This window comes from Saccopteryx bilineata, chromosome 1 (genome assembly GCF_036850765.1).
Source record: "Saccopteryx bilineata isolate mSacBil1 chromosome 1, mSacBil1_pri_phased_curated, whole genome shotgun sequence".
Classification (NCBI taxonomy): Eukaryota; Metazoa; Chordata; class Mammalia; order Chiroptera; family Emballonuridae; genus Saccopteryx; species Saccopteryx bilineata.
This window is the reverse complement of record NC_089490.1, coordinates 9,119,117-9,133,072: the sequence shown is the minus strand read 5'-3', so window position 1 is coordinate 9,133,072 and position 13,956 is coordinate 9,119,117. Positions and strand designations below refer to the sequence as shown.

At 36.5% G+C, this 13,956-nt stretch overlaps 1 protein-coding gene and 1 pseudogene across 1 annotated transcript in view; both read right to left on the bottom strand.

Moving 5' to 3' along the window:
- The window catches only part of LOC136324412 (uncharacterized), a 79,925-nt gene that overhangs the window by 31,767 nt on the left and 34,202 nt on the right, over nt 1-13,956 (bottom strand). The window contains exons 11-15 of the mRNA XM_066257280.1: nt 13,822-13,842; nt 12,484-12,504; nt 10,718-10,741; nt 8,316-8,336; nt 7,178-7,198 (exon numbers count right to left, since the gene is read on the bottom strand). Of these exons, the coding sequence (XP_066113377.1) occupies nt 7,178-7,198; nt 8,316-8,336; nt 10,718-10,741; nt 12,484-12,504; nt 13,822-13,842 (108 nt within the window). The remainder of the gene's footprint in view (nt 1-7,177; nt 7,199-8,315; nt 8,337-10,717; nt 10,742-12,483; nt 12,505-13,821; nt 13,843-13,956) is intronic.
- On the bottom strand, nt 9,630-9,715 carry LOC136321478 (U2 spliceosomal RNA; annotated as a pseudogene).

Here is a 13,956-nt window from a genome sequence, read left to right as displayed (position 1 = left end):
GGAAGGAGGGAGAGGGGAAAGAGGAGGGTGAGGGGCACAAAGAAAACTAGATAGAGGGTGTCGGAGGACAATCTAACTCTGGGCGATGGGTATGCAACATAATTGAACGACAAGATAACCTGGACATGTTTTCTTTGAATATATGTACCCTGAATTATTAATGTCACCCCTTAACATTAATAAAAATTTATTTAAAAAAAAGAATTGTGCGCCTGAGAGTTGCATACCTTCATAAACCAAGGTCACCCCAATAAATTCAATAAAACGTTTAAAATATTTTAAAATAGGAGAATTGAAGGATATTTAACGAATGTTATAAATTTTTAAAAATATTTGATTTTATTTTAGATTTTTTATTTAGGGGATTAAATTTAACTGGGTGACATTGGTCAACTAGAGTGTATAGATTTGGGGCAAACAATTTCACATCATTTGGACAGTTGATTAAGTTTCATACCCATACCCCAAAGTGAAGTCATCCTTCCTCTCTTTATATTTGTCCCTTTTTATGTCCCTCCTCCCCCTGGTAACCACTGCACTCCTATTTATGTCCTTGAGGCTTAATTTAGTGTCCCAGCTATGTATGGAATCACAGAGCTCTTAGCTCTTTCTGATTTACTTATTTCACTCAGTATAATAATATCAAAGTCCAGTCATGTTGTAACTGATACCCTGTCATTGATCTTACTACAGTTGAGTAGTATTTCACTGTATACTGTACCACATCTTCTTTATTCAGTCCTCTATTGAAGGTACTTTGGTTGTTTCTATGCTTTGGCCACTGTGGATATTGTTTTAATGAACATGAGGGTGCACGTGTCTTTATGTACTCATGTTTTCCAGTTTTGGGGTGTATACCCAGGAGAGAGATCGCTGGGTCATATGGGAGTTCTATTCTTAATTAATTTAGGAACCACTGTACTTTCTTCCATAATGGTTGTACTAAATTATATTACTACCAGCAGTGGATGAGGGTTCCTTTTTCTCCACAGCCTCTCCAGCACTCGTTATTACCTATCTTGTTGACAACAGCCAATCTACCAGGTGTGAGGTGGTATCTCATTGTAGTTTTCATTTGCATTTCTCTAATAGCTAATGAAGATGAGCATCTTTCCATATATCTGTTAACTGTTAGTATTTCTTCTTGGGAGAAGTGTTTATGCATGTCCTGTCACTAATTTTTGACTGAATTGTTTGCTTGTTTTTTGTTGAGTTTTGTGAGTTCATGATTCCTGATCACTTATCACTCTGTATGGCCCCTATGAACTATCAGTCATATTTAAAATGGTCTTTGCGGACTCTATTCTAAAATACTTTAAAAACTCAGGAGTAAAAAAATAAAAAAAATCCAATTAGAAAATGGAGCCCTGGCCAAGTAGCTCATTTGGTTAGAGCATTGTCCTGATATATTAAGGCAGGGGTCCCCAAACTACAGCCTGCTGAGGCCATTTATCCAGCCCCCATCGCACTTCCGGAAGGGGCACCTCTTTCATTGGTGGTCAGTGAGAGAAGCATAGTTCCCATTGAAATACTGGTCAGTTTGTTGATTTAAATTTACTTGTTCTTTATTTTAAATATTTTATTTGTTCCCGTTTTGTTTTTTTACTTTAAAATAAGATATGTGCAGTGTGCATAGGAGTTTGTTCATAGTTTTTTTTATAGTCTGGCCCTCCAACGGTCTGAGGAGCAGTGAACTGGCTCCCTGTGTAAAAAGTTTGGGGACCCCTGCATTAAGGTTTTGAGTTCGATCCCTGGTCAGGGCTCATACAAGAATCAACCAATGAATGCATAAATAAGTGGAACAACAAATTGATGTTTCTCTCTCTCTTCCTCTTTCCGTCTCTAAAATCAGTAAATTAAAATAAAATTTTTTTAATTAAAAGAAAATGGGTGATGTCACGGAAATGGCGCCGTGAGCAGCGCGTCCGACAGCTCTCCCCTAAATCACAACAAATTTATCAACTAGAAACAGAAAAATTTATCCTCGGAGCATTCCGGAGTTCCACACAAACTGATAGCGAAAAGACTGTTATCACTTGAATCTGAGAGACGAGGGTGTGGAGGAATCTACCACAGAGACGTTCTTTCAAGCCGCGAGGAAGTACAGAAAAGATGAGAGAATTTATCAACAGAAAGCCCCCACTCCAGGAAATACTAAAGGGGGTTTTCCAACCAGATTCAAAGAACAAAAGAAAACAACACCACAAGTAACAGCTCCACCAAGAACACAATAAAACCAAACTTAAACTGTGACAACAAAGGAAAAAAAGGGGGGAGAGGATGGAGATTAACAGTAGCAAAGGATGATGAAGTGCAGAAATACTTATAAGATAGGGTACTACAATGAATATGGTAGGTACCCTTTTCATTACTTAATGGTAACCACCCTTAAAAAAACCACCACAAAAACACTTGACTTAAAAAAGGTAGCAACAGAGGAAAGAAGTATGGAACATAAACAAACAAAAACAAATGATAGAAAAACAAAAGAGAAGAATCAAACTAGATACAAAACTAACAGAAAGCAATTTATAAAATGGCAGTAGGGAACCCACAAGTGTCAATAATTACACTAAATGTAAATGGATTAAACTTACCAATAAAAAGACACAGAGTAGCAGAATGGATTAAAAAAGAAAATCCAACTATATGCTGCCTACAAGAAACACATCTAAGCAACAAGGATAAAAACAAATTCAAAGTGAAAGGCTGGAAAACAATACTCCAAGCAAACAACACCCAAAAAAAAGCAATACTCATATCTAATAATGCTGACTACAAGACAGAAAAAGTACTCAGAGACAAAAATGGTCATTTCATAATGATTAAGGGGAAGTTGAATCAAGAAGACATATCAATCCTTAATATATATGCACCAAACCAAGGAGCACCAAACTATATAAGACAGCTACTTATTGACCTTAAAACAAAAACTAACAAAAATACAATCATACTTGGAGACCTCAATACACCGCTGACGGCTCTAGATCGGTCATCCAAACAGAGAATCAATAAAGATATAGTGGCCTTAAACGAAATACTAGAACACCTGGATATGATAGACATCTACAGGACACTTCATCCCAAAGCGACAGAGTATACATTTTTCTCTAGTGTACATGGAACATTCTCAAGAATTGACCATATGTTGGGCCACAAAGACAATATCAGCAAATTTAGAAAAATTGAAATTGTACCAAGCATATTTTCTGATCATAAAGCCTTGAAACTAGAATTCAACTGCAAAAAAGAGGGGGAAAAAACCCACAAAAATGTGGAAACTAAACAACATACTTCTAAAAAATGAATGGGTCAAAGAAGAAATAAGCGCAGAAATCAAAAGATATATACAGACAAATGAAAATGAAAATACGACATATCAGAATCTCTGGGATGCAGGAAAAGCAGTAATAAGAGGAAAGTTCATATCACTTCAGGCCTATATGAACAAACAAGAGAGAGCCGAAGTAAACCACTTAACTTCACACCTTAAGGAACTAGAAAAAGAAAAACAAAGACAACCCAAAACCAGCCGAAGAAAGGAGATAATAAAAATCAGAGCAGAAATAAATGAATTAGAGAACAGAAAAACTAGAAAAAATCAATAAAACAAGGAGCTGCTTCTTTGAAAAGATCACCAAATTGACAAACCCTTGGCAAGACTCACCAAGGAGAAAAGACACAGGACTCAAATAAATAAAATCCAAAATGAAAGAGGAGAGATCACCACAGACATCATAGATATACAAAGAATTATTGTAGAATACTATGAAAAATTATATGCCACCAAATACAACAATCTAGAAGAAATGGATAAATTCCTAGAACAATACAACCTTCCTAGACTGAGTCATGAAGAAGCAGAAAGCCTAAACAGACCAATCAGCAGGGAGGAAATAGAAAAAACTATTAAAAACCTCCCCAAAAATAAAAGTCCAGGCCCAGACGGTTATACTAGTGAATTCTATCAAACATTCAAAGAAGACTTGGTTCCTATTCTACTCAAAGTCTTCCAAAAAATTGAAGAAGAAGCAATACTTCCAAACACATTTTATGAGGCCAACATAACCCTCATACCAAAACCTGGCAAGGATGGCACAAAGAAAGAAAACTACAGACCAATATCTCTAATGAATACAGATGCTAAAATACTAAACAAAATACTGGCAAACCGAATACAACAACATATTAAAAAAATAATACATCATGATCAAGTGGGATTCATCCCAGAATCTCAAGGATGGTTCAACATACGCAAAACGGTTAACGTAATACACCATATCAACAAAACAAAGAACAAAAACCACATGATCTTATCAATAGATGCAGAAAAGGCTTTTGATAAAATACAACACAATTTTATGTTTAAGACTCTCAACAAAATGGGTATAGAAGGAAAATATCTCAACATGATAAAGGCCATATATGATAAACCATCAGCCAACATCCTATTAAACGGCATAAAACTGAGGACTTTCTACCTTAAATCAGGAACAAGACAGGGTTGTCCACTCTCTCCACTCTTATTCAACGTGGTGCTAGAAGTTCTGGCCAGAGCAATCAGACAAGACAAAGAAATAAAAGGCATCCATATCGGAAAAGAAGAAGTAAAGCTATCACTTTTTGCTGATGATATGATCCTATACATCGAAAACCCGAAGGACTCCACAAAAAGATTATTAGAAACAATAAACCAATACAGTAAGGTCGCAGGATACAAAATTAATATACAAAAGTCCATAGCCTTTCTATATGCCAACAATGAAATATTAGAAAACGAACTCAAAAAAATAATCCCCTTCACGATTGCAACAAAAAAAATAAAATACCTAGGAATAAACATAACAAAGAACGTAAAGGACCTATATAATGAAAATTACAAAGCATTGTTAAGGGAAATCGAAAAAGATACAATGAGATGGAAAAATATTCCTTGTTCTTGGATAGGAAGAATAAATATAATCAAAATGGCCATATTACCCAAAGCAATATACAAATTTAATGCAATTCTCATCAAAATCCCTATGAGATTTTTTAAAGAAATGGAACAAAAAATCATCAGATTTATATGGAACTATAAAAAACCCCGAATAGCCAAAACAATCCTAAGGAAAAAGAATGAAGCTGGGGGCATTACAATACCTGACTTTAAACTATATTATAGGGCCACGATAATCAAAACAGCATGGTATTGGCAAAAAAATAGACACTCAGACCAATGGAACAGAATAGAAAGCCCAGAAATAAAACCACATATATATGGTCAAATAATCTTTGATAAAGGGGCCAACAACACACAATGGAGAAAAGAAAGCCTCTTCAACAAATGGTGTTGGGAAAACTGGAAAGCCACATGCAAAAGAATGAAACTCGACTACAGCCTGTCCCCGTGTACTAAAATTAATTCAAAATGGATCAAAGACCTAAATATAAGACCTGAAACAATAAAGTACATAGAAGAAGACATAGGTACTAAACTCATGGACCTGGGTTTTAAAGAACATTTTATGAACTTGACTCCAATGGCAAGAGAAGTGAAGGCAAAGATAAATGAATGAGACTACATCAGAATGAAAAGTTTTTGCTCAGCAAGAGAAACTGATATCAAAATAAACAGACAGCCAACTATATGGGAACTGATATTTTCAAATGACAGCTCAGATAAGGGCCTAATATCCAAAATTTACAAAGAACTCAAAAAACTCAACAACAAACAAACAAACAATCCAATAAAAAAATGGGAAGAGGACATGAACAGACACTTTTCCCAGGAAGAGATACAAATGGCCAACAGATATATGAAAAGATGCTCAGCTTCATTAGTTATTAGAGAAATGCAAATCAAAACTACAATGAGATACCACCTCACTCCTGTTAGATTAGCTATTATCAACAAGACGGGTAATAGCAAATGTTAGAGAGGCTGTGGAGAAAAAGGAACCCTCATTCACTGTTGGTGGGACTGTAAAGTAGTACAACCATTATGGAGGAAAGTATGGTGGTTCCTCAAAAAACTGCAAATAGAACTACATTATGACCCAGCAATCCCTCTACTGGGTATATACCCCAAAACCTCAGAAACATTGATACGTGAAGACACATGTAGCCCCATGTTCATTGCAGCACTGTTCACAGTGGCCAAGACATGGAAACAACCAAAAAGCCCTTCAATAGAAGACTGGATAAAGAAGATGTGGCACATATACACTATGGAATACTACTCAGCCATAAGAAATGATGACATCGGATCATTTACAGCAAAATGGTGGGATCTTGATAACATTATAAGGAGTGAAATAAGTAAATCAGAAAAAAACAAGGACTACATGATTCCATACATTGGTGGAACATAAAAATGAGACTGAGAGACATGGACAAGAGTGTGGTGGTTACCAAGGGTGGGGGGGGAGGGAGGACATGGGAGGGAGGGAGGGAGAGAGTTAGGGGGAGGGGGAGGGGCACAGAGAACTAGATAGAGGGTTACGGAGGACAATCTGACTTTGGGCGAGGGGTTTGCAACATAATTTGATGACAAAATAACCTAGACATGTTTTCTTTAAATATATGTACCCTGATTTATTAATGTCATCCCATTACCATTAATAAAAATTTATTAAAAAAAAAAAAAAGAAAATGGGCAAAAGAAAAAAAAAAGGTCTTTGTTTATATATATATATATATCATATATGCATATATATATATATTAATTGCAGTTCCTACATTGTAAAAAGTTGCTACAAGCACTGCACAACAGTAACTGAAAGATAGAATTTGGTTTTTATGCGTGCTTATTTCCAATGTTCTTTTTCATCATTTAATTTACAACCCTATATTATTTCAGTGTGAGTTTTAAGCCATGCCTGAATTATGGTAAGAGAATCAGAAAAAAGGAAAGAAATAACTTACAATCATGGAGAAAACTTTCAATCAGAAACTTTTAAATTATCTACAGTTCCGGATAGATTGTTGATAATATTTGATAGAAAGTCTCTATCTCTCTGATTTCAACAATAAGACAATTAGAGGGGTAATGGTGAGAGAAACTGAACAACATTTGAACACAGAGAATCAGAGTTGACGTCTAAGACACTGAGACGGAAGGCAGATGATCCCTGACACAGAAGACAGGGAATAAGGACCAGGTGAGGGAAGGACACGGGGAGTTATCGGTACTGACCTGTCTCCTGTTCACTCTCAGCTGAAAGGGAAAAGGAAGAAATAAACAAATCATTCCAACTGAAAACAGATTACCTGGTAGGAAGAAAAGACACAGGGCCCCATTTCTGGTTCAGTGTGGAGGAAACATTGAAACAATTTTGCGAAAATAAAAACCATAAGGTTCAAAGGGAAATCTTAACTTTCAGAGGTAATGCTGTTTTACCCACTGTCCCTTGTGCACAGGAAATGAAATTGGGAAATTAAACAATGAGGGAGTTCCGTGAGAAATGCTGGGATGTGCAACACTAAGCGTTCTCATGTGAGTGGACTATCACGTATTTCAGATTTAAAAACACTCACATTCCCTTACATCAGGATAATTCATCCTTCTGCAAATTGTTTATTTTTAATTGCAGTTTGTCATTTGATAACAGTGTCAACTTAATGACAAAGAATAAATAATGAACTAGTGCATATTTTTAAAGGCCTGAAAATATTATGTAAAATATTTAGAGACTTTGGAACACCTGGGTTATATGATCAAGTACAGTGGAAGAGGGATGTCCCACTCTGTCACATCTGACCAGTGAATGATACAAGGTATTTGTAATGACACAGGTTGTGAAAGACAATGGACAGAGACACTGAATGCTGAAAGTTTGAGGCTTTTCTTTCAAGGGTTTGTGAACTGGTGTGTAAAAATGGGCACTCGAACTTGAAATACTTGACATAGGTCTTAATTTTTAATATTTTCCTGAATTTCATACATATATATTCAGATATGTACATGCTAATACAAACCTGAAATATTTATATATATTAATAATTATGTAACTGTTTCCTTCATACCCTTCATCTCATCAATGTCTTAAAGAAACAGTGAGTATTTACTGCAAGACAGAGCAGCTAATGTTTATGGGAAAATGATTGTATAAAATGACAGAAGAAGGAAGGGAAAGGAGGGAAGGTAGGAAACAGAAGTGGACAGAGCCCCACACGGGAGAAGTGCTGTCCCAGAATCAGAGAGGGGACAGTGGACATCTAGGATGAGGACAGGCCAACAGAGGACACTTGGATAAAAACACCAAAAATATCAAAGGAAAAACAGACCAGGTGTTTTCAAGTGCATCCAGAGTAAAGGAATTATAGTTATTTACCTATTTTTTTCTCAAATTTCTCTGGAAAAAAAAAAGAGAAGGAGAGAAAGTCAATGTCAATTTCATGGGAAGCAACCAGAAAGATAATTCAAATTTACAGATTATTTAAATTTAAAATGAACCTGACCACATTTCAGATAAACACACAAACACACAAGATATCAGACACCACCCTGCCAAACACGCATCCCCCAATAGTCAGAGCTCACTGTCCTCCTCAGGTGTTCTACAGCCAACATAAAGCTGGAAAAAGGAGTGAATTTAATAAAATAATATAATATTTTTAAATATTAATTTTGCTGTTTATAATTGTTTTTTGAAAAAATTTTGTTTATTAATGTTACATAGAGAAGGGATGAGAGGTGGGTGGGAAGCTATGGACTCATAGCTACTTCACTGTAGCTGTAGCTGCTGCCCTGTGTGCCGAGTTTGGGCAATTCCAGGGTCCAACTGACAAGCCCAGAGGTGCAGGTCCATGCTCTGTCCACCGGGTCACCACAGGTTAGGCTGAAAGTATTCTTGGTCTATTTGAAATATTCATGTTTCTGTTACTCTGTTTGTTAGCTTTAGTATGGTCATTGGATGCTTTTAATAACATCAGTGAGTCTCACTGCTGCGGCAGTGACACCTTGCACAGTGGCCACCACACTGTGGAAGGAGCACTGACACACAGCTCCTCCCAGTGACACAGGATCAGGGGTCTGGGGGCTGCGTCCTCCGTGTTTTTGTCCATGGGTTGGTGTTAACCACTCTGTATTGGAGATTCTATTTTTCTTTATTTCTGAATGAAGAACATCTTAATACTGCTGGGAGTTGAATTCAGGAGAGAGAAAGGAGTGGGATTCTCTGAATGAGATTCAGTTTTTCACTGGACCTTACTGAGCTTTTTTCCCCTTAATCGAGAGAAGAGTATGTTGACTCATGTGAGTGAGACAAGTTCTCTACACACTGTGACAAAAAGGAAGCGAATGTCCTACATTTTCAAATGTTGTTTCTGCAAGCTGGCCCAGTCTCAGATCTTCCATAAATAAAGAAAATGCCTTGAAAATCGATTTTACTGAAATCATCACTACAATTATAAAAATACCATCTGACATGTGATGACATAAATACTTAAAACATATAAAAAGGTGACAGAAAGATACGTGACTGGGTGGTGAACACACTGCCATGTACATGTAATGTATGATAGAATTGTTCACCTCTGATCTGCACAGTTTTATTAACTACTATTACCTCAATAAATATTTATAACAATTTAAAATAAAAGAGAAGAATTTTATTGAATAAATTCTGTTATATTTTTAAATATTCTGGAGGTTCTTTAATTAAAATATTCTTTTTTAAACTGATAAGAACAGATACTACATTTGAACTTAGCCAAAAGGCTGAAAAAATATTCTTTTTTAAATTTTTTTTAATTTTTTTATTTTTCTGAAGCTGGAAATGGGGAGGCAGACAGACTCCCGCATACGCCCGACCAAGATCCACCCAGCATGCCCAACAGGGGGCGATGCTCTGCCCCTCTGGGGCATTGCTCTGTCACAACCAGAGCCATTGTAGCACCTGAGGCAGAGGACAGGAAGCCATCCTCAGAGCCCGGGCCAACTTTGCTTCAATGGAGCCTTGGCTGCAGGAGGGGAAGAGAGAGACAGAGAGGAAGGAGAGGGGGAGGGGTGGAGAAGCAGATGGGCTCTTCTCCTATGTGCCCTGGCCAGGATTCGAACCCAGGACTCCTACATGCCAGGCCGACACTCTACCACTGAGCCAACCGGCCAGGGCTAATTAAAATATTCTTGATTCCTATTCACTCTACATGGAACACGATGAAATATTTGCCCTATTTACTATAGTCTTTTTATGCTTCTATATATGTATGCATTCATTTCTAATTGCTGTTTCTTCATTGTATAAAGCTGCTAAAACTAATACAGAAGAGTTACTGAGAAACTGCTCTTCCATATAAACAGAGGAGTTTGTCCTTATGTGCGTCTATTCACAATATTTGTGGCCATCAATTAATTCACAACCTTATTGTATCTGAGTTTCTGTTTTAAGTCATGTCTGAATGTAGCTAAGTGAATCAGATGAAGAGAAAGAAGAAGGGGGATTTAGAATCAAATGACCTGAGCTGTCCTTGAGGAAACTTATACTCAGAAACTTTAAAAATACCAATACTTGCAAATATGTTAGTGATAATATTCATTTGACCAAAAGCCTCTGTCTCCTTAATTTCAACAAGGCAACGACCGCGGTAATAATCGGAGAAATTGAGTAGAAAATGAAGTGGTTATCAGAGTGGGAGAATCGAGAACTGAGACACAGGTAGCTGGTCCCTGAGAGAGAAGACAGGGATGAGAGACAGGTGAGGGAGGACAGGGCAGTAGATCATTGGTACTTACCTTTTTCCTGTGCACTTTGCTCGGCTGAAAAGAAAAGAAGAAATGAAAAAGTCATTCATTCCAAGTAAAAACAGAATATCAGGGAGGAAGGAGAACAGAAATGGGCCCCATTTCCTAGTTCACTGTGGAGTACACAGGGACCCATGTCTGTGAATGAGGAACCCTGAGGTTCCAAAGGACACCTCACCCATCAGAGTCAGTGCTGTTCTCCCTCCCCTGTCCCCTGTGCACAGGAGACTAAGTCAGGAAATGAAATGATGAGTGTGGACTGAAATTCTGACTTGTGCAATACTAAGTATTCCTCTGTTACTAGACTACCACCATTATCAGGCTAAACACAAACTTATTCACAGGCGGGACAGTTACTTCAGCAGTGATGGGCACGTGTACAGTAGAGGCAACATCTGTCCCAAACTGTTTATGTTGCATTAGTCATATGACATCTGCTCTATACATTAGAGCAGTGGTCCTCATCATTTTTTGGGCCACAGACCAGTTTAATGTCTAAAATATTTTCACAGACCAGCCTTTAGTTTGGGAATGATAAATGTATCACATGACCGAGACAATCGTCAAGAGTGAGTCTTAAACAAATATAACAGAAGGAATCTGGTCATTTTTTAAAAGTAAAACATAGTTCAGACCTAAATATAAATAAAACGGATATAATGTAAGTTATTTATTCTTCCTCTGCAGACCGATACCAAAAGACTCACGAACCGGTACCAGTCTGCGGCCCGGGGATTGGGGACCACTGCATTAGAGGGATATATATCTAAAGACCATTTCTAATAAAACAAAAATATAATTTAAATTGTCATTAGACAAAGATACTCTTAAGGTTTGAATCATTAAGGTTCTTTTTTGTGAGATATATCATGGTCAATATTGTTTTCTTATGTTCTTCACTAATTACGTAGAGATCAGATATTTATTACTTGTGACCTCACCTTAAGATATTACATCCTTCAGAAAATTGCTTATTGTTAAGTGCTGTTTGGCATATGTAAACTGTGTCAACAATACTGAGAAAGAATAAAAAACTGCCATGTTTGGATATTTTAAAAAGTTCAAAGAATTGGTAAAATACTTAAAAGCTTCAAACACTGGGTCATATGACCACGGACAGTGGAAGAGGAACGCCCCATTCTCTCACATCTGACCAGTGAATGATGTCAGGTATTTATCATGACACAGCCTGTGGAAAGACAATGAACAGTGGCACCAAATGATGATTTCAAAGACTGTTCTCTGAAGGGTTAGGAGAGGTATCCATTGCATAGGAATGGACACTCATATTTAGAAAATTTGAATAAAGTCCTCAGTTTGGCATTTTACAAAAACACACACATACACACACAGATATCTATATACGCTTATATGTAAACTAATATCTGTATGTCTATATCTATATCTATATATACTAAACACCGTGTGTCTGTCAGTTTGAAGCCTTTTATCTCACCAAATTCTGAATGAAACTGTGACAATCCTATGCTTGACAGCTGCAGCCAAAGTTTACAGGGAAATAGCTGGGTCAAATGAGAAAGAGATAGAGGAAAGGATGAAACACAGGGAAACAGAGACCAACAGAGTCCCCAATGAAGGAGGTGCTGTCTCAGAATCATGTGGGAGGGACAGCAGACACTGAGGAGGAGGACAGACCAACGGAAGGAACTTGGATAAAAGGCCAGAAATGTCAAAGAGAGAAATAAAGCAGATGTTTTTTCAAGTGAAATAATGTAAAAATATATCAGTAATTTTACCTAATTCTCTCTTAAAATCCTCTGAAAAAGAAAAGAAAATGTCAATTTCATGAGAAAAAACCACAAATAGAATTCAAATTTACTGATAAATTCAAATATAAAATTAGATTAATTTCAAATGAACACCCCCCCCAAATCACACATGCCTCCCCAAAAACAGTGGCTTAGAGGACACTATTGACCACTGGTATTTTACAGTAAATACAATGGAGGAAAAGGGTGTTAAATTAGTAAAATAATATAAAAATGTAAAAATATTTTTTGCTATTTAATTTATAATATAATTCTCTTTTTAAAAATAATATAGTTATTAATATTATTTAGACAAGGGATGGGAGGCAGGAGGAAGGAGATCAGACTCATATTATCTTAAACATCAATACCAAGGAAATAAAGAAAATTGGAATAGTCACTAAAAAAGAAAACATTCAGCTTTGAATGATGAAATTTTCTTTACTGTGAAATATCACAATCAATTGCACCCTTCACATAAAAAGTACAGGTCAAAAATGAACCAGTCTTGAGACAAGATGAACCACTTGTCTTAAGATACTTCATCTGTCTGAAAATTGTATTCATTTTAAATACATTTTGTCATGTGATATCGGTGTCAACATAATGTCAAAGAATGAAATTCAAGAATGGTTAGATATTTTATATTGTATGAAATAATTAAGTAAAATATTTAGTTAACTTGGAATACCTGGGTCATATGATCAAGGACAGTGGAAGAGGGATGCACCACTCTGTCACATCTGATCAGTGAATGATACAAGGTATTTATCATGACTCAGGTTGTGGAAAGACAATGGACAGAGACACTGAATGCTGACAGTTTGTAGTTATTTCTCTGAAGGGATTGGAGAAGTAGTAATTGCATAATATTGGGCTTCAAACTTGTCATACTTGACAGAGATCTCAAGTTTGAATATTTCCCAGAAATACATACACATGTATTTATCTATACATCCTAATATAAACCTGTAATATATGTATATATTAAAAATCATGATTCTGTCAGCTTAACACCTTTCATCTCACCAATGTATTAATGAAACTGTGACAATTTACTTCAAGACAGAGCAGCCAATGTTTACAGGGAAACACTTGTATAAAATGACAAAGAAGGAAGAGAAAGGAGGGAAGGTAGGAAACAGAAATGGACAGAGTTCCAATTAGGAGAAGGACAGTCTCAATATTGGGGGGAGGAACAGTAGACTCCTAGGAGGAGGATAGGCCAACCAAGAGCCCTTGGATAAGAGGGCCGGAGATGTGAACGAGAGAAATAAACCAGATGTTTCATGTGGATCAAGAGTGAAGGAATATCAGTAATTTTACCCATTATTTGCAGAACTTGTGCTGAAAAAGAAATACAAAAGTCAATGTCAATTTAATTTCTAGTAACCACAAAGAGATTGAAATATACTTACAGATTCAAATTTAAATTTAGGATAACTTCAGATGAACACAGAA